General features: G+C 33.7%; 4 protein-coding genes across 6 annotated transcripts; 1 reads left to right on the top strand and 3 right to left on the bottom strand.

The window, feature by feature from the left end:
* Window positions 1–5: 5 nt before the first annotated feature.
* On the bottom strand, window positions 6–4,082 carry LOC7465406 (aspartate aminotransferase, chloroplastic). 2 transcript variants are annotated; one of them, XM_002324860.3, is made up of 12 exons: window positions 3,922–4,082; window positions 3,687–3,758; window positions 3,385–3,462; window positions 2,869–3,063; window positions 2,707–2,745; window positions 2,527–2,616; window positions 2,287–2,395; window positions 2,094–2,203; window positions 1,613–1,756; window positions 1,260–1,426; window positions 621–885; window positions 6–283 (listed from the first exon to the last, which is right to left on the bottom strand). In XM_002324860.3, the coding sequence occupies exons 2-12, from the start codon at window positions 3,756–3,758 to the stop codon at window positions 152–154; spliced, it is 1,401 nt and encodes a 466-aa protein (XP_002324896.1). In that variant the 5' UTR covers window positions 3,922–4,082; the 3' UTR covers window positions 6–151. The 2 variants fall into 2 exon arrangements, with proteins under 2 accessions (XP_002324896.1, XP_024446192.1); XM_024590424.2 differs by having other exon boundaries at window positions 3,687–3,777; window positions 3,922–4,059.
* Window positions 4,083–6,866: 2,784 nt separating this feature from the next.
* On the bottom strand, window positions 6,867–7,591 carry LOC7493414 (60S ribosomal protein L39). The gene is made up of 3 exons (XM_002324527.4): window positions 7,430–7,591; window positions 7,234–7,337; window positions 6,867–7,120 (listed from the first exon to the last, which is right to left on the bottom strand). The coding sequence occupies exons 1-3, from the start codon at window positions 7,430–7,432 to the stop codon at window positions 7,072–7,074; spliced, it is 156 nt and encodes a 51-aa protein (XP_002324563.1). The 5' UTR covers window positions 7,433–7,591; the 3' UTR covers window positions 6,867–7,071.
* A 1,714-nt stretch (window positions 7,592–9,305) lies between these two features.
* Window positions 9,306–12,939, bottom strand: LOC7458405 (probable homogentisate phytyltransferase 1, chloroplastic). 2 transcript variants are annotated; one of them, XM_024589622.2, is made up of 13 exons: window positions 12,652–12,939; window positions 12,523–12,577; window positions 11,721–12,021; window positions 11,510–11,593; window positions 11,354–11,428; window positions 11,067–11,150; window positions 10,867–10,956; window positions 10,657–10,758; window positions 10,405–10,500; window positions 10,103–10,174; window positions 9,882–9,977; window positions 9,685–9,789; window positions 9,306–9,601 (listed from the first exon to the last, which is right to left on the bottom strand). In XM_024589622.2, the coding sequence occupies exons 1-13, from the start codon at window positions 12,722–12,724 to the stop codon at window positions 9,560–9,562; spliced, it is 1,275 nt and encodes a 424-aa protein (XP_024445390.2). In that variant the 5' UTR covers window positions 12,725–12,939; the 3' UTR covers window positions 9,306–9,559. The 2 variants fall into 2 exon arrangements, 1 of the variants encoding a protein (XP_024445390.2); XR_008058060.1 differs by lacking the exon at window positions 9,306–9,601 and having other exon boundaries at window positions 9,737–9,789; window positions 10,103–10,185.
* An 8,007-nt stretch (window positions 12,940–20,946) lies between these two features.
* Window positions 20,947–22,241, top strand: LOC7458406 (ethylene-responsive transcription factor ERF003). Its single transcript, XM_002324281.4, has 2 exons — window positions 20,947–21,314; window positions 21,408–22,241. Exons 1-2 carry the CDS (start codon window positions 21,232–21,234, stop codon window positions 21,907–21,909), a joined length of 585 nt encoding a protein of 194 aa, XP_002324317.1. The 5' UTR covers window positions 20,947–21,231; the 3' UTR covers window positions 21,910–22,241.
* Window positions 22,242–24,224: the final 1,983 nt, after the last annotated feature.

The following is a 24,224-nucleotide window of genomic DNA, read 5'->3' as shown; positions in this document are numbered from 1 at the left end:
CAGCCTATCAAAACTCGGTTTGCATGGATTTGTTTCAGTCAAATACCAGTGAACATTATTACAAAACTTCCGTAAAATAATATCAACTCAGTAAAACAGTTTAGTGATAAAACTTTTTACTTGTTGGTTATAATGCCTGTTCATCATTCTTTCAACTGACATTGTGGTAGGAGTCAATAATTGCATCAGCAAGGTATTCACATTTGGCCAAAGACAGTCCAGCCAAGGATATTCTTCCATCCTTCGTCATATAAACATGCCACTTGTTGGTCATATTATCGCTCTGATCAGACGAGAAGAGAAACACAAAAGATCAGAAGTTAGGGAAACAATGCTGCATGGTACACAGAAGAGAAGTTTAATAATTGAATAGCTTAAGCAATTGCAGCAGTGTGAAGAACAGACTGGCAGCAAATGTTTTATGATAACCACCGATTTAATGATGACAAATGGAGAAGTCTGAGGTTCATAGGGGAGAAATGAGAGAGAACAAATTCACCCGTGACTATAAAATAAGAAGAAATGTAGAAAAACATGAAGATGATGAAAGTTTTTTTAATGATTCTACCAAAAGAAGCACACGAGATCCAAAACTTGATAAAGATTTGAGGAACAATTACCTGAGCTTTGTTCAAGCCAGTGAAGGAAAACATGCCAATCTGCTTCAGTATAAAAGACCAATCTTTCCCACTTTTATCTTTTGCAGAGAGACTGTCAAATAGCTTCTGTCTCACATTTTTTATCCTCCCAGCCATCATTTCCATCTCTGCCTTCCATTCATTGAAAAGAGCTGGATCCCCAACAACATTAGCAACAATTCTAGCCCCATGAACAGGAGGATTTGAGTACATTGGTCGGGCAATCCTTTTCAGTTGGCTCTTAACCCTGAAAATTAAGGTAAAGAAAAAAACATGATTTAAACAGGTAATATAATGTGAGAGCTATCAAATTGGTTGTTTAGCAACTTGTCCGCAGGACACCTTTGACAGCACCAGCCTGACCTCAATTACAACAAAATTGACAAAAGGAGACCCGATAATAAGAAGCAAAAGGCTTAAATATGCAGTCCATTTCTTCCATACCACAATGTAGGATACAATCCATTTCTTCCATACCACAATGTAGGATACAAAATCTATGTCCTCACGTAGTAGATTCAACAGACAAGGGCATGGCATCTCATTCATTTTTCATTGGAAAGAAAAGGAAACCAGCAGTTTAAAATAGCACGTATTATATAGTAAATCGGTTTATCACACCTTGCTGCTGCATCAGCTGATGAGCAGACAACATTAATCGCCCCAATTCTTTCGGCATACAAACCCAAATTTTTGCTGTATGACTGAGCAACCAGAAGCTCCATACCACGTGCAGCAAACAACCTCACTGATGATGCATCTGCATCAAGGCTTCCACTAGCAAATCCCTAATAGTACATTGAAAATTTCAAATTAAATATCATTGCCCAAACAGTATTCTAAATTCTTGAGAAATTTTCAGCAACAAACTACAATAAATATTCTACAGTTCACACAGGCACCATCTTTGGTTCAGCAGGAAAAAAAATTGATAGTGCAAATGTTATTCAGATCAGATTTAAACCATTGTTTACCTGGTAGGCAACATCAAAAAATGGAATATGGTTCTTTTCTTGAATGACATCAGCAATTTTCTCCCATTGTTCAGGGGTTGGATCAATACCAGTTGGGTTGTGAGCACAGCCATGTAGCAACACAAATGATCCCTCAGGGGCTGCCTGTAATGAAAAAATAGCACGAGTTAGAGAAATGATTCAGTCTGAAACCGAGGTTATAATGAAAGACCACCTCTCTCTCTCTCTGAATTGTCATACCAAGCACCAATAGTGTAATGTTCAATCATGTGCCTGAACACTGACCAACCCTAGAGGGAGGGAGGGAGGGAGTGTGCGTATGACAGGTAGGATAGTATACTAGTACAAATTGTAGTGAATAGCACAAAAGAGGAGCTGAAAGATTTAACAGCATGGTGTGTTTAGCTTGGGCATCGATTCTAATGATTCAAAACAATTTGGTGGGAATTTTTGAGTGCAGCATAACTACTCCAGACCTAACCTTTATGTCCGATATCATCCCCTCAAAATCCAAGCCAACTGTTTTGGGATCATAGTATCGGTACTCTGACCATGGAACTCTTGCATCATTGAAAATATTCTTGTGATTACCTGCAAAACAAGTTTGTTGGCCATTAAAATTGATATTAATTAGATGAATCGTACAAAAAACACAAGGAAGTGACATATCAAACCCCAAGTAGGAGACGATATCAGAACTTGCGCTCCAGGAAAATATCGCTCAATGAGAGCTGCAGCTAATCGAAGAGAACCGGTGCCCGAGAGACCTTGAACAGTTGCAACCTGGAAATTTTATACAAATCGATATCTAGTTTATTATCAACGTATTATTATGTTTCAGTAATATCTTTGAGGCAAGGATAAAAAATTAAACTCCTCTCAGAAGAGAAAAAAAGCTTATGTCCTCAACATACTCTTTGTTGCTCTATCACTTGGTTGTCTGCTCCGAATAGTAACTCTGCAGTCACCTTATTGAATGCAGCCAAACCTTCGATTGCGAGATACTACATAAAAATGATCTACGTCAGGTGAGTTGAAGAAAATATGGAGATCAAAAACTCTGGCCACTCTTACAATTGAATGTATTAAGATACCTCTTTGTTTTCTCCCCTCTCCAGCATAAGATTCTCAGCCTAGAAAATGAAAATCAATTCCAGATTTGCCATATCAATTGCTGCTGCTTATAAGGAAAAAGGTCCAAAGCTAGACTGCCATTAAAGAAATATATACCAAGTAGACTGAGAAAATGCACTAACCTTCTTAACAACATCAAGCACATAAGGTTGTAACTCTTCAGTTCGGTAGGCCCCAACTCCAAGGTTGAGCTTCTTTACATCTATGTCTGCTCTAAAAGCTTCAGAAACACCAAGGATAGGATCAGGGGGGGCCATAGCAATACCCTCGAAACGGGATACATTCACTGCAACAGTCATAGATATCCGGCCAAATGACTGCAAATCAGAAACAGCAAACCCACATCTCAAAACTAAAACATATCAAGCTCGAATCCACCCAAGTATGCATGTTAAGTTCAAATCAAATCATATCAAAATCTTCAAAAGACAAGAAGCATGCACTGGTAAAAAAACCCATGATTTCAACAAATACGTGATTAAACAACAAAGCCTCCATCTTTTACACTTCTAAACTAACATAGCTGCTGCTTCAGATAAAATCACGAATCCTCCACCAATTACAAAACATAGGATCAAGCAAACAAGAATTCAATAAAAAAACCAAGCACCCAACAATACAAGAATTAACATTCATACCTTTTTCTTGATAGAGGGATTGCCTTTCTCCTTGTTAAACAATGTACTCACACTACTACTTCCAAGCCTCATCTTTCCCTGTCCAAAACCACAATTAAAATTCCTGATCCACACCATAAAAATCCGTTTGGCTGCCAAGAAAATAACAAAATACAAACTTTTGAATTTTAACGTCTACTTTCATAGTCTATTTTATTTGATTTGCCACATTTTCCCTATAACCAAACAGAAAACTTAGAAAACTGATGTCCCAGAAGAGAAAAACAGTAGAAAGTGGCGATTAAAGTGGGAAATATAGCTACCTTGAGAGTTTCTTGCACAGAAAGTGAAGCAGAAGGAGTAGCAGAAGCTAAAGAAATCATTGTTGAAGCCATCTGAATAACAAAAATCACACTGCTCAATGGTGAGATTTCTAAGGAATGATTTTGATAAAATCAAACAGCCACTTGTGCGATGTACAAGTATTTAAGTGATTGGATATGACAGAACTGTAAATGGTGCTTAAAATATAGATGGGTTTATTAAAGAAAATGAAACCTTGAAAAACCGTTGGCTATAGATACTGGAGTTGTTCTGTGGTAATGTTCGTAATCAAGTAGTAGTGTTGTGTCGAAGATTTGAGTGCATGCTTTGATATGTAATGATGGCGTACATTTAAGGGTAAATTAATCCAAGGATATTTATAAAACTCCGACTGAGTCTACCGACTCTAAGATCCAATCAATTCAAGATCTCAATTAATTAATTCGGGTTAAAAAAAAATAAAACTGACATGATCTAATTAGATCAAAACTCAGATTGATTAAACTAAAAAGCAGAGTTCATTTTGTTCCAAATAATCTATTGTTAAAATAATATTATTTTAATATTTTTTTCCAAATTCTAGTTTTGATTTGCCTAAAATGAAGTGTAATAACTCTATTTTTAAATGATTACAAAAAAATTAAATTTTACCCTATGGAAAACAATACAAAACAAGGGCTTAGTTTTCACATCTCAATTAAATTTTAAAGATAATATCCATATATCCGGACGTAATATTCGACCGACCAATGGTCAAGGATTTGAGTGCATGCTCTGATATGTAATGATGACATAATAATTTAGCCGTAATCTTTTTTTTTTTTAAATGATTACAAAATTCTTGAGGTAATTTGTCTGCATCTTAATCAAAATGTGTAAAAATAGTGGCCATGTATCTGACTAAAGTATTTATAAAAGATATGATTTATCATGTTTATGAGAACATAGAAATAATAAATCAATATAACATAAAGATGGTAACTAACGAGAGTCTAACACAAAGCTATCCACTATAAATCACAAGACAAGCCATTTATTTATGAGAAGATATTTGTTTTTATATTTTAAAAATGTTTTTTAAAAATTTGAATTTTATTTTTTTTCTTTGCTTTCAACTATTTTTTTTTGAAGATTTCATATCATTTTGATGTGTTAATATTAAGAATGAATTTTTTAAAAATAAAAAACATTATTTAAATACATTTCAAAACGAAAAATACTTTAAAAAACAAACACTATCATACTTCTAAACACCTATACAGACGCTATTTTTTTAAAAACTTGAATAGACATAATGAGTTAATTTAAGATCCGATCAACTTGGAATCTGAATAGATTCGAGTTAAAAAAAAATTAAAAAAAAAAAACACAACTAATCCAATTAAAAATCCACAGATTGACCTAGTGACCTAGGCAACCTAATATTTATTTATTTTTATTAAAATAATATTATTTTAATTAAGTTTTTTTATATTTTTTTTTGTTGGGCCATCGCTTGGATTTATTATCCTAGATGAAGTCTTTTCATTTTAATTCTTAAAAAAAAATATTTTTTGGGAACTCACCTGTGATCCGACCCCACTAGAAATAGGTGTTGGACATCCACCAGTGCTGAAATAGGATAATTTTATTTGGTCTTCATGTTAGGCCACACAAGAAAATAATCTCTCATAAAGTAAAAATAGGAGAAAGGAACTTGAATGCAACCCTACCACAGGAGACATACGGTAGCAATTATGGATTGCTGATAAAAAGTCGTGGTTAATCTTTCTTCCCTCGTGACTGGTGGGGAGCTCATTTACTTCAGAAAGCCATTTGTCAGCAGGTTAGTGGCTGGGGTTTACTAAATGGGCCCTATCTGGCCCATGGGCCAACCAGTTAAAAATGTTTGGACACTGACAAATGTACCACCCTCTGGTCTCTTTCCCCATATTCAGCGGCTTCAGTTAAATCTTACAGGACACCAACGAACCGGCTATAGCTGATTATGCTTGTCAACTTATACATATGAGAGGGGCAATTGCAATTGCAGTTAGAGTTATTGCTTTTTAAAATATATATTTTTAAAAAATATATTAAAATAATATTTTTTATTTTTAAAAAATTATTTTTAACATTAAAACATCTAAAAATACAAAAAATATAATAATTTGGAAAGAAAAAAATCAATTTTTTTCTCGAAATGCAAAAACAATCAAACCATCAACATGCAACATCTTGTCCGTAATGTCAGGCTAGTAAAATAAATGGCAAGAATACACCATCACATAAACGAAGAATATAAAACGACAGGAATCCTGGGTTTAATCCTGAGCAATCCCCATTCCCCTTGTGTGGATTTCAATGAACAGAGAAGAGTGAACACTGAATGCACGAGTATTAAATTGCAGTGCCAAGAAAAGAAATGCAGCAAAAATGATCAGCATCCATATCTGCAAACATCCTGTGACAATTTTGTTTGCTGGGAGAGTTGCATTCCAATCATTAACAAAGGCCATGGCTATGCAAGGTCAGATGGATCATGCCATCTAAAAATAGAGTCAGATGAAAAAAGAACCCCCAATTTGGAGATGGGCAAAATGTTCATTAACAAGACTCAGCACAATATGCAATCCCACAAATACAATGAGAAGATTAAATTCATGATCATGAAAAAAAAAGCTATATCATACTTGAATTATCTTCAAGACTCCATTATTAAGGGGATTGCGTTTATAGAAGATTGATCACATACTATGATCAGAATCAGAAAATTGTAAACGAGATTTAGTTTAAAAATCAAATGAAATGAAAAGACCATGATTTTAGAAATGAAAATCAAGCTCGAAGTAAGACATGAGAACATTTTACAAAAGAAATCAAGCTGAAAATCAACAAAAGATTCTATTTTAAGCATGTAAACATTGAATAGAAACAGAAAAATAATTTCAAATCGACCTAATAAAACAGCAATTAATTAGACTAACTAATGCATCAAACCAATTAAACAAAGCCAAGCCACTCAAACTAGCTTCTACCATAGTTGGTACGCAGAAGAAAACAATCACATTTCACTGCCTTCACGACAGTGAAGACTCTTAACGACAATAACTTAGCTAATAAATCTTAGAAAAGAGCAATGACAAAGCACCCTAATGATAACGAGATCATAAAAAACAGCAAATCAAACACAATCAAAATGCATACCAAAAACTTGCGGGTTTCATCAAATTGAGAATTAATCAAAAGTCAACACTTCGAACATAGCAAGATTTCTCAAGTGGGACTCTCATGAGTTCCTTACAAAGCAATATCAACTAGAATTCCCTCCTCAATGAATTCTCCAACTAATTAAAACCCAAAAAACAATAACAAAAATCCAATATTCCAAGTACCCAAAACACCTCAGAATCCAAGCTTAGTCCTTCTCCAGTGCCTGCGCTTGGCGTTGTACCTAAAGAAAACACAAAAAACCCCACATTCAATAACTTCAAAACCTTCTTACTTAGTTTCATTTCCTTTTCTTTTCTTCAAAACAAACAGCGAAACAAAGAAAAGAAAAAAGACCTGATAGTGTTGTCTGTTCTCATGCGAATCCAATGAGGGATAGGCCTGTTTTGCCTCATCTTCTTTGCTAGTTTCTTCTTGATCCTAAATGTCTTGTGTGACGGCTACACAAATAGAAACATCAAGAACCCATGTCAATAATCAACAAAAGAGTTTCGATTCAATCAAGACAGGATCTATCTAGACAGAGGGTTACCATTTTTGCTTGCTTCTGATCGGCTTCTGCTGCTGCTTGGTCTTGTCAGCGAAAACACTGAGGAGAAACCCTAGAACTTAGAAGTCTTGATATTAGGGTTTTTTATACATGGATTTATTGAAGGTTGTGGGTTACCCAGAGGTGAAGGATAGACATTTTTTAAGAGTCTGGGCCTTGGATGTTTAAGTGGGTGCCCAAAGTCTGATACTTGGGCTGAGCCCATTCATTGTTTAGAAAAATGGCCTAGGCAATATATATATATATATATATATGAACCAACACTTTGTTTGTTTCATAGTAATTTTGATAAAAAATGAAAAAGAAAAGAACATTTTCGGAGAATTAATAATATTCGGTTGCAATTAAAGCTCTAATTATATTTTTGTTATTTTTCATTAATTTATTTTTTTAAAATAAGAAAAAAATCTCAAATTTTGAATTGAAAAATAACATCAAATATATAAATATCCAAGTAAAACAATATAAACACATAAATTTAAACATACAATTTAATTAGAAACCATATTAAAAGAAAAAAAATAGAAAAAAAATAAAGGATTTAACAAATTGGATGAAATATAATGCTATCAGTTTGTGGTTTTCTACTCAACTTTATATATATATATATATATATATATATATATATATATATATATATATATATATATATATAAAATTAAAATCAAACCAGAAACCTGAAAAATCTAATCAAATTTGGTTTGAAAAATTCAAATTAAAAAAACCAAAATAAAATAAAATTAGAACAATAGTTGTTCTTTAAAAAAGAGCTTTGATGTTTTTTTTAAAAAAGTTTTAACAAACTACACATTGATGAACCATATGTCATTTATTGGAAAAATTCAGTGTATCTTTGTAGAGTAAAAATTCAAGGTCCAAGTTTTTAAATAAAAAAAATTATTTTAGACTTGTTATCACTTTAAAATAGATAAAAAAAATCATATAAACCTATTTTTAATCCTAAATCAATTCATAAATCTAAAATTAAACTGAATCAAAATAAAATTCATAGTCCTGTCTATTTTTTTTAACATATTTAAAGGAAAAAATCATATTTATTAAACTAGCTCTAAGACAAACTTCTTGATACCAAGTTCGGCATTTTTAACGATCGAAATATGGTTAGTCAAATATTTATCCTTTTTTTTTAATTTTTTACATCAACGTTTTCTCTCCCACATCAATATTTACGAATTCAAACGTGATAAAAACAAAATTTGGGACTAAAACACAAAAACCCTAAACAATAGGAGCTAAAAAATGTATAATTTGAAACTTGAGGGATGGAATTGAAGTTTTCAAAGCCTTTTGATAAAACAACTCTATTTTTTTTTTATTTCGATCCTTTTTCAATCTTCCGTTCAACAATAACCTAAAATACTATTTTGTGAGATAAATCCTTAGTTTAACGTCATCATATTCTATGATATGTAGGATAGGCAGGAGCATGGTTCTTTAGTTTAATGTTGAAATATTCTATGACATGACATGTGGGATAAGCAGGAGCATGCAAATTAAAATAGACCCCAACACATAAACCAGCATATCTTACAAGGATTAAATTAAAAAAATAAAGTTTAGTAACTAAAGCGCACACAAAAAATAAATTCAAGGATCAAATAAATTTCATAAGAATTTTTCTTTCCCAGATACAATCGTGTTTAGACAGTTTTTTGATGAAAAAAACATCTTTTCATATAAAAAAAACACATTATTATGAAAAATAATTTGACCCAGTATACTTTCCATTTAAATTAAGTAAAAAATTGCTTATGAGATAGAAACCTATGATCTATGGTCCATATATGTAATCAGTGGGTGGCTGCAATCCAATGAGCATGAATTTTAACAGAAGATAAACTCCTCGTCACAGAATTTTTTTTCCCATAAAAACACATAATTCGGACAAGCCAACCATAATTTATCTCATGATTCGTATTGATTTTTCTGTTTTGAACTGAAACTAAATCGTAGCATTGCCTACACAGGCATGCTTGAATGCTCGTTTTCGCTTCCTGTCCATCACCATCACCATCAAATCACTACCTTCTCTTTGAAGGACAACAGAAAAATATATCTTGTACAAAAAGAAATTCAGACCGAGTCTTCTGATCAGCGAACAAACGGGACGAGGAAGTACTCAGCATAGAATAACTGTAATAACATAGGAATAACCAATGAAGCGGTTAAACATGTTTCATGTAATTAAGATGGAAATTCTATATGATTTGACTTGCCTTCCAGATGAACATGTAGAAGGAAGTTATGGAATCTTTGCTGGTAAGATCGACCGATCGTGCTCGAAGCCACAGAATGAAAGCTAGAGTACAATGGCCTAATATCTGAATGAAAACCAATCTTAGCAAGCAAAAAAAATTGTAGAAGACTAGATAAACAGGAATGTTTGGTTGCAGGGATATTATATGATACATACTGTGATGAACTTGCTTGGTAGGAATGTAGACGAAGCTCCTACAACCACAGCAGCTCCATATGCTATTAGCAGCATGTTAACACAGAGCCAAAAGACCTGGAAAGATGAGCAAAATATGTGTCAGGCCTTTGACATATATGAGAACTTATCCTTCTACTCCATCTTGCAGGAAGCAAACAAAGCATATAAATGTTACAATATTAAGTGATTAGTTTGCTTACTCTTTCTTGACCTAAGCTGACACTGAAGGATTGAATGCCATAATCTCGGTCGCCATCGACGTCAGGTATATCCTATTGAAATGCTAGAAAGACATTAATTAGTAATCATCATGATTATAGGTTAATTTCTCGAACATCTTTAGTCATCTCCAGTAGCCACATAGCCTCAAGAATGGCTGAGCCGGTTCAATTCAGGCTGCAAATCGGATTTAACTTTGATGTTTACGTACTTTGGTACTGTTGTATTTAAAATAAAGTAATAATTAATTGCCTTACAAGGTCCATTATGGTTGTGGGTTTACCTTGAATAGGGCAATGACAGCAGAAAAGAAGCACATGAAAGCAGTTGCAAACACCAATGATCTTGTCACAACTGTTGTTTTGCCAAGAACAAATTTCTGCAAAGTACGATCGATTTGGTTGAGTCAATCAAGGAAGCAAGAAGAAATCCTGGGTGATAGAATTGTCATACAAAACAATAGACTTTCAAATCTTGATCATAGACTGAGGTATCCGTGGCTCAGTGAACTACAAGCTCAAGAATTTCTGTTTACCTGCATGTGTACAAAGAAAGCGAGTTGAACGACAATAGCCCTCACGATCATGATGCAAGTTGCAGCAAGAAATGCTTGCTTCTTCCATCTGAGAAAAGGAAGCTACAAAGAAACAGAGATTTTCCTCATGTCATGCTATAATCCTTCTAAGTCTTTCAGATCATTTAGAATATTACAAAACTGTTGATGTAAGGTTGGTAAGGAACTTACTTCTATAGAATACACACTCCCGAGCACACAACTTATGAGTAGGGCAGAAAATAGTAGTGGGGATTGAAACATGATTCCCATTGCAAAACTCTGAAAAATGAAATCAAACAATCAACATAGGAGGCAAATTAATCAGCAGACTGACATACAAATCCTTCATTCTTCTCTGCTGCTGTGTCTTAACAAGTAATCCTACTTACTGCCAACAAAGATGCCGAAACAATTGCGACACCAGTTCCCATTGAGAAATCGCCAGAAGCAAGTGGGAGATAAGGTTTGTTTACCTGAGAACATAAAAGCAGTAAAAAATGAAGCCAAGAACACAGCATTGGCAGGCAGTGAGGGAAACGTTAATTGAAACAACTGTACCTCATCAAGAAGAAACCCATGCCGTAACCAAAATTAATTCATATACCATGCATTTAGTAGAAGATAAATTGCTGCAGAGATCATACAAATCGATAATTTAAGCCACGTGAATACATACCTTGTCTATTTCAACATCAAATAATTGATTCAACCCCACCACGTAAATGTTCATCAACACCGATGGCACCAATGCCTGAGTTGTCAAAAGAATTCTTTAGTATTGGAGCTAAAATCCCATCAGAGGCAATTATTGGTCTTCTTGTCCGAAACTTACCTTCAGCAATCCCATGAAAAATGTGGGAGACAGTTCAGATATTGTTTCTACTGGTAGAAGAGAAACTGATGTTATCCCTATAAGCTGCAACAAAAAAAGGAAGAGAAAAAAGAAAAGAAAAGAGAAAACTTAAATTAGCCCAGCTTTACTGACTTCTTTCTATCAGAAACATTGATTTTATGTCAAGAAAGTGTAAAAACATGAAACTCACAGTGCCAATCACAGTATGAGGACGAGAAAACTGATAGAACGAATGTAACAGCTGGAATACAGTGTCCTTAAAACTCGAGGAAACATTGTCGTTCTCAGGGTTTGTCGAAATTCTATCCTGTAAAGTGACAAGAACACCGTGCTCTCTGTATCCTTTGCAAGTTCTGCCAGCCACAGTTTTAGTGCTGGCTGAAGATGACAATCTTGAGGGAAAAACAATGGTTTTCTTGCATTGGCTTCTCTTCGGTGCACAATGTGCTTGGTTCACCGGCACTTTAACTGGGGTGACACTACCTGAAAATCTTTGATGAAAGACTGTTGAAAATCTTGAATTGAAATGATTTCTTAACAGTTGAAGCAAAATCATTGGGATTTAGGAAGATTACAAGTGATTCTAACTGGAAACTTCAAGTTGTTGAAAACAAAGGAACAAATCCATATCTCCTTTTCTTTCTTAATTTTTTACATGGGCAACACTAACCTCGACGTCAAACGAATTAAAAGCACTTATTTACTAGTTTTTACAAGTGAATTCCACATAGATTGAAATATATATACAGTGTCCATTGGAAATTTTTTCCAAACTCGTAAATTTATATAATGTGCACATATAATTTTGGTTTTTTAAAAACATTATATGATTTGATTGACAAGAACATTGAAAAAATAAATTTTAAAACAATGGCTCTAATAAATCTAAACAAATATACTCAGTAAGCAGGATCATATGGTATTTCTCAACGAGTACCTTTGCTTATAAAAAAAAAAGGGGGGGAAAGAAAGAAAAATCTCTATAAGAGTACCTTCGGTTACCACTTCTCTGTGCTTCCAAAAACGTTACATTTCTCACCAACCCATCTGCCAAAGGCCAAGAAAGTTCTTACACAATCGAAACATTTGATCAGAAATTCATGAAGAAATTTGACACATACCTTGATGATGATGCTGGTGGTGATGAAGATTTGTTGTGGCACCAAAGCATGAAAATGCACACAAACTCACCATTATACGCTCTATCGTTTTTTCCCTGTCAAACAAACACGAAAATCAAGTGACCTAGTTGACAGGCCACTATATACACTGTGACCTTTTGCAATAGTCTCTGTTGAATTCTTGAATTCTGCTTCGGCCAATCAACCCCTGTATTTATGACTGTTGTGCTGTGTGAACGACAAACAACAGTAGAAAAAAAACAAGAAGAAGGAGAATAAATTTTAAAGTTAATTTTCTTATAAATAATTTATGATAAAAACAAATTAAAATGACCGTAGGTAATAAATATGTTTGATGGGAATGATTCAAAACAAATTAATTTTTAATTAAATCAAGATCCTGACGTAATCTTATAACAAATTCTTAATCTAAGTAAACAATTATTTTTTAACCAAATGTATTTATGACTTAATTAATTCGTAGAAATCGTACCAATCAGATTAATTTTCAAAGCCAAAATTAGCTTTGATAATAAAGGTAATTTAGGTGGACATTCACATCCATTTCCTTTTTTTCTCTCATCGTTTCCTTTTTCTGATTTATCAAACAACTTAACAGTCCAATTTATTTATGCAGTAAAGACAAGTTCATGCATGTCACTTGGCCGTACGAATCTCTAATGGAGGTTAGATGTGTGTTGTGTCTATCTGCATGATACTTCCACGTGTCCTAGGATCGTGTCTGGTTAGTGTTTTGGTTAATGTTAATAGATGTTTTTCGAATGAACTAGTTCCGTGCTCTCTGCATCCATCACCCATAACCGTAAGGATGCTATCTGAAACTGGAAGGGGGAGTGGGGGACGGGACAGTGGTGGTTGCCCAATGAATCTTGAGATGGGCCCAAACAGGGCCTTATTAATGGATCTTACTTACCAAATTCAGAGCCCAAACTAAGCTTGAGATGGGCCAGTCACAAAATGTTAAAACATGCTACAGGCTCCCTGAGCTTGTCTGGCCCAACATAGAATTACTATTTTCTATTGGGCCCAATTTCTATCTTTTGTACCACAGCCCACTCTATTTCTCTTCCTAAAAACGTGTACTAAAAAACCCCGAAAACAATTTTCTTTTATCCAAGCATTTCTTTACTGGGTCGAGAAGTGGGCTATATCTGAGGCCTTCGAACACTATATTTGGTCCAGTAATTTTTGAATTGGGCCGTGCCTATTTTTTAATAGATCAGACTCGGGGGCTATGATATTCAGATTTCCCCCCCTTACCAGCAATCCCAAGGATGATACTGCGAGGGGGTTTAATGGCTGTTAAAATTAGGGCAAAGAGATTCCAACCACACCTTTCCTGACTTGGTTTAAGGCCTGAGTTATAAGTTAATTTAAATAAAAATATATATTTTAATTTTTTAAAATTAAAATGGTATTGTTTTAAGAATTATTTTTTTAAAAATTATTTTTTAAAAGCCACTCGGATCAAATGAATGAGTCAATCGGCCTAGTCATGACAACCTGCCAAGCATGATTGGACCGAAATTAATAACAATGTGTGTTTTATTGCACACTTAAGTTGTTTTTATTATTTTTTTAAAACTCATTAATTTTGCACAATGAAATAGCAAATTGGACATGGCAATGAAAAAATCATTTTCTTCGTGGAATCTTTCATCTGGAAACTTCGTCCGAGAAATCATGAATTTCATGGAAGTTGCAAACTCAGTGGCATATCCCAAATACAAAAAAAGAATAATGTATCCATTAAATAAATATATTAATAAGTCACGCCATGGAATGTGAGAAATTGATTTTGAAAGCATTATCTACGTACCTCATCAGACTACGCGGATTTGAAAGAAAAAAAACATAAATTTCTACTGAAAAAACTTTCTTCGCACATGGCATGAAAATGACTCTCGCAATTGTCTGCTTGATAGCTTTGCAGCACTTGAAATGAGGGAAAACAATGTCCTCGTCGACGTCGTGGCATAAATTTAATATATAGGTTAATTAATGTTTAAGCTATTAGACTCGAAAGTGCTGCATCGCTTACCAGGCATGTGCGACTTCCCTGTGCCATTAATGGATTATTACATCATTGATTTAACAAGAATTATAATTTTCAATAAACCATATTTGAAGTCGCGTATAGCAAGGATAAAGGCTATGGTCCCAATTCCTAAGATTATAGATTTATTGCGCGGTTGGGAATGCGATATATAAACCATGTTTTTTTAAAATTTAATTTTTTTATATTTTCAAATCGTTTTGATGTACTGATGTTAAAAATAATTTTTAAAAATAAAAAAACATTATTTTAATATATTTCTAAGCAAAAAATACTTTAATTGAACCGCACAACCACTACCATATTCCCGAACATACCCTTAAAGATAAAGAAACCTAGAACTTTTTTTATATATATTTTTATGAAATTTGTATAGTAGTTTGGATAATAAAAAAACACCTCAACTATTTATATAAGAGGTCTAAACACCGACCCGTTTAAGAAACATAAACTAAATTGAAAACAAATAATTAAAATAAAAATATATAGGAAAATAACTAAAATAATAATTAAAAAACTTTTGGTTATAATTTTGAAGATTTAATGGTCCAATAAGCAAAAAAAAAAAAACTTTTGAATCTCTTTTTAAATTTTTTTATTTGTCAATTTAATCCATAAAATCCCGAGAGATAACTGTTATTTATTATTTATTAATTTTTATTAATTCAGGATGCTTCAACCCATCTGAAACGCGAGACAGAACAGTGATCATGCACAATTATTGCAAATGGAGTTGGACGCATCTTCTTCATGGCATGCTAATGATGAGCTGCTTGTGGTGGTGTTGGCTGCCAACAAAATTCAAAGGAACAGCCTGTGCAAATCCCATAGACTGCGCGGGAGAACTCGCAGGAAACAACATTTCTTTCACATCCCTTGAATCTACATCACTCCCTTTCTTGTTTAGCCTGCACAAAACCGCGTCAAGACTGATAATAAATCTTGTTTAGGTGGTTGATTAACTTCTTTTCCTTGACTAATTCCCTTAAGAACTTGGAAAATGAAAGGGAATAATAAGATTATGTCCCACTCATTTAGCTGCAACTAAAATTGTTTTTTCTATACGTTTTGCGTTGTTTTTAAGATTAAAAATCCCGGGTCCAAGGTGGATCTTTGAACAAAACTAAACCCATGATTAGTGCATCTCCAAAGATTGTGTTCAGGATCTTAGGTTGGTTTTCTCCTTTTTTATTGCTCCAAGTCTTCTTCTAGGACAATTCTTCAAATAATTTTTAGTGGCTAATAAAGTTGTGGGGGATCATTTATATTTAAAGTATTGTTAACTATTAAAGAAAATACAATAAAAAAACTTCAAGAATACATATTTGTTTGGTATTTTGGTATAAAATGCTTTTCAAATACGATATTTAAAAAAAAAAAATTTAAAAAACAGAAATTGCCTCGACATATACCGCAATACATTTTAATGATTGAAATACTGAGATTTATAAGTTGGTCTCGCTTTAAAATCATGATCTAACAACTCATGAGAAATCTTGCAGTTTTTTTTATTGTATTTAAAAAAAAAAAATTGACATTACTCCTAGCATGATATATTGGATTGCAAACATAAGAGATAAAGTTTCATTCTTGACATTAGAGACTTAGGGGTGGGTGGGTAAGTGAACATGCTCGTCATTTATTACCATCAATAGCTTGGATCTTGAAGGATCATGCAAGAACATAATATTTTCTCGTGAATATACCGATTTGGTATGGATATATAGCATGCTCAAGGCTTGACGTATAAATGTCGAGCTAAGAAAACCTTCATTAATATATAAAAAAAATTAATTGATTTTTTTTTATTTGACATCTTGTTTTACATGAAGAATAACATTGGGAATTAATTTTATTAATTTGGTTAGGTTTTTCTAACCATGATATAGGATTGTTTTGTGATATTCATCATTGTTAAATTAAATGCACCTATCACAAATTAATCACAACATCATATCATATCATAAAAAAAAAATAGTAAACACTCTTCGAACTTCTAGCATGGATATATAAGAAGAAGAAAAAAACCCCAGCATAAATATGTGATCTAATTTTTTTTAATTGCTGAAAGCTACGGCCAGCAATATTGGATTAATGGTGTTATACATGTTACATCAAAATGAATAAAATAAAACAAGACAAAATATATCTCACATCATATGTAAAATCTTAGCTGAGAAGAAGCATAGAAAATCATGAGATGAAGCAGCGACGATGCTTTGTGATCATGGCTAGCTTGATGATAATTAAGGAGAAAACCCATTTATCCTTTTATTTTTATATTCTTATGAACGCCATGTCCTTATCCCAAACACAATTCTCAGAAGTTCCCTTGTCTGTTCGATGAATTGTGTGTAAGTACGCATGTGATCTTCCACAGAAGGCAAGAGAAAATAGGTAGCAATGACATAGACGGGACCCTGTAATGGCCAAGAAAACCATGGGAGGTTTTAAACACAAATAATGGGGATTCATATTTAGGTCTCAGCTGCTGCTATCATCAGCCATGTTGTGTTCTGGGTCCCATAACCCTAACGCGTTAATTTTGTGGGGTCTGACATCTTAGCTCATATCTTTCTTGTTCCTGACCTCTGTTTGATGCAAGTCTTTGATTTAGCTGTAAACCAAGATTGATTGAGACAACTTCTAATCTTTCAGTCTAATCCCATCCCATCGCTGCATCCTGCTTCTGGTTCATCGACGACCCTTTTTAATGGAAAAACTCAAAAAGGTATAACGGTAATTATTATAATTGTTGATTAACCTAAGATTAGTGTGTGAAAAAAGGTGCTAATTGTACGAGCAGATGTCAAAGTTTTTGCCCTTAGAACACGTTTTAGAGTTTACTATCTCGTTCTCTCCATTTGAATATTTATCCACAAGTTAGCATAGTGTGAAATAATTTTTCAACTTCAAGATTTCCATGTCTTGTCTTGTTAATGTGTGCTCGTGTTTCAATTAAAATCATTTTTTCACATGACATTAAAATAGTCTAGTTTAAATCTTATTATTCTCATTTTAATTAATAAAAATTAAATAATTTATATATATAAATTTTAAATTTAAAAAGTTTTTATTTAAAAAGATGTATTAGAAAGTAATATAAAATTATTAATAAACCTCACTTAATAACTTAAATTTTTAACATCATTTGAATATCTATCCACAAGTTAGCATAGTGTGAAATAATTTTTTAACTTCAAGATTTTCATGTCTTGTCTTGTTAATATGTGCTCGTCCTAGTGTTTAAATTAAAATAATTTCTTGACATAATATTAAAATAATCTAGTTTAAATCTTATTATTTCTATTATAATTAATAAAAATTAAATAATTTATATAAATTTCAAGTTGAAAGAGTTTTTATTTAAAAAAAATAATATAAAAAAAATAAAAAACACTCTTCGAACTTCTAGCATGGATATATAAGAAGAAGAAAAAAACCCCAGTATATATATGTGATCTAATTTATTTTTTTTATTGCTGAAAGCTACGGCCAGCAATATTGGATTGGTGGTGTTATAATTCATGTTACATCAAAATGAATAAAATAAAACAAGACAAAATATCTCACATCATATGTTAAATCTTAGTTGAGAAGAAAGCACAGAAAATTATGAGATGAAGCAGAGACGATGCTTCGTGATCATGGCTTGATAATTGAGGAGAAAACCTAATTATCGATCCTTTTATTTTTATATTCTTATGAACTCCATGCATGTCCTTATCCCAAACACAATTAATTCTCAGAAGTTCTCTTGTCTGTTCGATGAATTGTGTGTAAGTAGGCATGTGATCTTCCACAGAAGGCAAGAGAAAATAGGCACATATTTTCTATCTCGTTCTCTCCATTTGAATATCTATCCACAAGTTAGCATAGTGTGAAATAATTTTTTATTTTCAAGATTTCCATGTCTTGTCTTGTTAATATGTGCTCGTGATAGTGTTTGAATTAAAATAATTCCTTGATATAATATTAAAATAATTTAGTTTAAATCTTATTATTTCTATTCTAATTAATAAAAATTTACACCAAAATTATTTTACAGATATATTTATCTTATATTTTTGTCTTTATCTTTTTTTATCAAATACATTTCTGTATCTTTTATATTAATTTAATTTTTTATCTCGATAATGTACACTAATCAAACACAATTTCAAAATCATTTTAAAAAATCCGGAAATTTTTAAAATCTAAACAACCTAAAGTTTGTGGTTAAAAGAATTTTGACAGCTTTATGAATAGTAACCTCACTAAATATTATTTTTAAAAATAATTTAGTTTGAAATGGTATTGATGAAATTAAAATACTGTTAACCATCTAGGTGGTGGCCCAGTGGTAAGAGCTTGGGACCAAGAGGTTTGCTCACTCTGTGGTCTCAGGTTCGAGCCCTGTGGTTGCTCATATGATGGCCACTGGAGGCTTACATGGTCGTTAACTTCAGGATCCGTGGGATTAGTCGAGGTACGCGCAAGCTGGTCCGGACACCCACGTTAAACTAAAAAAAAAATACTGTTAACCGTGGAAAAATCTATATTTTAGGTCATCTATAACCGGACATTCGACAGTGGCAAGAGCAGCGAAAACTCCACTTGATCTACGCTAGGGCTAAAGTCTTCTGCAATAAATTATTTGCATACAAGAGATCCTGGTCCCATGTCGCATAGACACCACAAACCTGAAGTTATGAACACCTAGTTACCACTGCAAGGCCACACCACTCTGCCATGAAAGTCAGGAAAAATTAAATAAGTTCAACGAATGAAGATGTAAATGTTTGCTTGTAATACTATGGTAAGTACCTCGCTCATGGGAACAGCTCCTGACACAGAAGCAAACAGTCAAAAATTGCGACTGCAGACAGAGATTGGGAATGCGTCTATATTATAATAAACACAGAGCATAACTAAATATAATATAACGCAAGGGTGTTTCGAACTGTTTTAAACACTGCTGAAGCACTCACAGACCACATTGTGGCCCATTTTATTTTATTTTTTCACTTTCTTCTCTTAATTTGTTCTTTCGATTGTGTTCTTCAGCTGCAAAATTAGCACCCATTTGCATTAATTTTGTCCCAAATCCATGTACACTGTTTGTCTTCTGTACCCTCTGTGACACACGCTAATGTTTCCAGATAACAAATACCGCTTGTGAAGTTGCCTAGATCACCCTGTTGAAACTTGGAAGGGCCGTGTTCTCTACCGCAGAACAATCACCATACACTTATAGCTTACTGATTTAGTTTAGAATCCTTCTCTCTTTTGTGTGAAAAGTATTTTATTTAATCTTTTTAGCTTCTCTGAGTGCATGTTGATTCGATTATATAGTGAATAAGATTTGATCAAATGATTTGGGTTTTTAGGGCAATCATTATGGTCTAAGAATCTTTAATAGTTGTGTCTCAACTTAGGATTGACCCAATTATGTCTGTACCAAATTGTTGCATGAACCCTTTTAACCTGTGGACCATTTACTGTGTGCGTGAAAAAGATCTGTGCATCTTACTACAACACAGTAATAAACTCCCATTTTTTGGTCACAAGAGATGGGTAAATCTGTGGTCTCAAAATCCGTAGTGGTGAGCAGATTAATCTAATTTTCCATAATATCAGTAAAAACCAACTAAATAGAATGCTTTTCAAACGTGTTGAGTAATTTCTTTTGGATTTTTTCTTAAAAACATGTGATTGTAGTTCATGGATTTTAAGAACCAACCAAAATGACGGACTCGAACCGAACCTAACAAAAAAAAACTAAACCACATCCAACCAAGAAAAACCCCATTGTAATTATAAATTAGAGTTCCATTAAATCAAAACCCATTAATTCAAATATAAAACCGTACCAATTGGTTTAGTTTTTTTATTCGGATCAATTGAGGTTTTTATTCAAACCAGACCATTTAAACCGGTATTCAACCTGTTTTATATATATATATATGAACTCGTAATTAAAAAAAGTTTTAATTCTCATGGTCACGGAGCAAGAGGAGAGTTCTGGTGGAGTATCATCTTTAGCTAGGCTAACATAACACTCACATGCATGAAGTGACAAAGCATATCTACAAAGACTATGACCTTGGATTTTCTGGAAGGGAGAGGAGATCGCCATGGCAACAGTTGAATATTCTGATTTTTTTTTTGTTCTTTTTTCTCATGGAACAAAAGTTGTAGTGCTAACCAGTCATGTGAATTGAATTTGGACGTCAGTTTGAAACATCAGTTCACCAAAATATATAATCAATTATCCTTCATCACTTGTTGCAACCAGCAAAGAAAGAAAAAGAATAGAAAGACCTAAACCCACAAAGTTGGACCCACTTCCCTAAATTGGTTGCCAGACCAGCTTTCCCTATATCTTTCAGGCAAACCCACCTACAAAAACCCCTCTCCCCCACCCCTTCCTTGGCATCACAATCTTGCTTTCCAACGCCCCTCTTTCTCTCAGGCATTTTCACAAACACTTTCTTAAAGAAACGTTTTCTTTTTTAACTAATATGGCCAGACCGCAACAGCGATATCGAGGGGTTCGACAAAGGCATTGGGGATCATGGGTGTCTGAGATTCGCCACCCTCTATTGTAAGAACACATCAACAACGTGACCCATGAACGTTTCGGATAATATACTCCTGAGTTCTAACGAAACGTTTGGCTTTTTTTTTTTTTTTGCAGGAAGACTAGAATTTGGCTAGGCACATTTGAAACTGCAGAGGATGCAGCAAGAGCCTATGATGAAGCTGCAAGGCTTATGTGTGGACCAAGGGCAAGGACCAACTTCCCTTATAACCCAAATGCATCGCAGTCAGCTTCGTCGAAACTTCTTTCAGCAACTTTGACAGCAAAGTTGCATAGGTGCTATATGGCCTCATTGCAAGTGACTAAACAAACATCACTTCAAGAACAAAAACAACAGCAACAAAAGGCACCAACTTCACTAGTCAAAACCCCTACCAATAGCATTGTCATAAAGAGTGAGGAACTTGATGCTTTGCAGCCAGAGAAAAGTCCATTGCAAGTTCAAGAGGCAGAGGCAAACTGGGTGTACAAGAAAGTTCAAGTTGACAACAACCAGCAGTTCATCAAGCCTCTTGAAGATCACCACATTGAGCAAATGATTGAAGAATTGCTTGATTATGGGTCTATTGAGTTATGTTCTGGGGTGGCAACTCAGTAACCTGCAAGCCGAAGGGGCCACGCCACAAACACCCTGATTAATCTAGTCCTCCTCTGCCAAAGCAATGGCATTAACTAGCTAATTTTAACCAATTTTTATAGCTTCTTCAAGTGTTTAGTCTTTTACACCCTCTAAGCTCCTTAGAAGTGTCCCCTTAGGGACTCCATTTGATGATGCTTAATTAGTAGTAGTGTACAGTAGATTATGCCATAATGTTTGATGCTGTCGTATGCATTATGTCTTCAGTGGAAGATTTGTAGGAATCTTGCTGCTGCTTCTTGAAGGATTCCAAATCTTCATTTATAATGCAAATGGATCAATTTTAGAAACAAGGACTCCTTTCTCTGATCTTCCAGGCTTCTTGCATTCAATTGCTATGTCACTTTTATTGGGGTTCGAATAAAAAGCAGCCTCTGAAACTTGGAAGCACAATATGACAATTTGGCATATGTATGTTGTATTCAATTTGCAGTATTTTCAAAGAACCTGGAAATTCGTACCGTTACCGTTCAGTTAGAAAGAATAGCGATCTTGTGAAAGGTCACCCACATGGTCAGTTTTCACTTGCTTATTTAGTGTGACATTTTGTTGGGAATATCCATTACATTAGTAGAAAATTATTCATGTGGACCAAAATCTATCAGTCTGATTCGATGTTTGGTGCAGTAAACCCTAATCTTACTAATTAATAGTGCAATAGATCTGTATAATGTGTTTGGTTTGGTCTAATTTGTCGGGATTCCAAGAGGATAAACTACACTAGCTGGGGTTAATAATACAAGTTGCTCACCAGAATGGTAGCACACACCTGACCTCAATGATACTGTAGGTATCCTGAATGGGTGGCTAAATTTGTCAAAATGAACACTGTAGTGTTGAAAGGAACTTGTTTGGAAAAGAGGATCTCGAAAAGAAACAATTTTTTTAGTGGAAAAGGGAGGGCCTGCAGGGCACTTTTCTTGAAAGTTAAGGTGAAAGAACTAGATGTGAGAGGCATTGCATGTTGTGCAAATTTTGAGTTACAAAACTGTGTTGTACTATTAGTCACTTGGTAAAAATGCATACATTATTTCATCTTGCAAGATTTTATTCAACAGAACAAAACTGAAGTCATTGGAAGAGTCTCTGCAAAGCAAGGTAAAGAAGCAATTTAGTTTACAATGAAGGTTGAAACGCAGAGACTGAGTTTCTTTACTGTCAGAAAGATGTGAGACCAACTTTCAATGGAGGTTGAAAAAATTGAAATCTTTTTGAATTGTTAGGTTTAAAGGTTCTTTTGCTCAGGCTTATAAGACAGGATTCCAGTTGGGATTGCTGCATCATCTCCTGAAGAAAATTGTGACACTGAATGTGATTGAGTGGGTGTTTTAATTATTTTGTTCAGGCCCATCTTTCTCTCCTTTTCTATGTCATGCCACACACAACAACAAAATCTACAAAAGTGGTACAAAATATTTGTAGAGCCATATCTTTCATTCATGCCATGCTTGCTAGTGTTCTAAAATGAGGTTTCAGTTCCCTGAATTAAAAGGTTAATTAACATTGGATGGTAAACAAATGGGGTGATTAGAAACATTTGATTAACCATGTGTGCTTGCTCAATTTCTTTCTATAATGGGGTGATTATTGATGTAACCACTCCTTTTGCATGTCTTTGCCATTTCCAATTTAACCTCCAGTTATAGTAGTTTTCCTCGTAAAGGAATGCTTTTTACAGCACTTAAGTTGAGAGCGATATGAGATTTACCAGCACTTGACTTGAAAGTGATATGAAGATTTTCATTTCTGGGCATGGATCTCTTTTAGATGAAAAAAAAAGTAGCTAGATGAAACACATGCCTAACAATAGTTAGCTTTTTTTGGCCACCACAAATATTTCTGCAGAGCAATGGTTAGCTTTTTTTGCAACTGTAGCTTCATAAATGGCCTATTAGGGATTATCCCATTCTTCTAACTTCAAGGAAATGGTTAATCCATTCGTCTAATATGAAAACATATTTTTTTAATATATATATTTTTAATTAAAAAGTACTAATTTTTAAAAAATACGCCATACCACATTACCAAATGTACGAAGAAATATGTAGTATTTCTAATCAAAGTTGATTAATAATTTATATTATTATTATTATCTCTTCAAGAGTACAGATTCTTGCATCAATATAGAAGTTTAGTTTGATTCTCTCTTTAAGTAGAGTGTGTGTTTAACTTGTATTAATTGAACAGTTAAGATCATAAATTCTACTACATCCAGATTAAAATATATCTGCTTTGGGTGTTGGTGTCCAGTCTTTGTCATTGAAAACTTCATGATT

Source organism: Populus trichocarpa, chromosome 18 (genome assembly GCF_000002775.5).
Source record: "Populus trichocarpa isolate Nisqually-1 chromosome 18, P.trichocarpa_v4.1, whole genome shotgun sequence".
In the NCBI taxonomy this organism is placed as follows: domain Eukaryota; kingdom Viridiplantae; phylum Streptophyta; class Magnoliopsida; order Malpighiales; family Salicaceae; genus Populus; species Populus trichocarpa.
The sequence above is the reverse complement of the archived record's forward strand: the minus strand, read 5'-3'. Positions and strand labels throughout refer to the sequence as shown.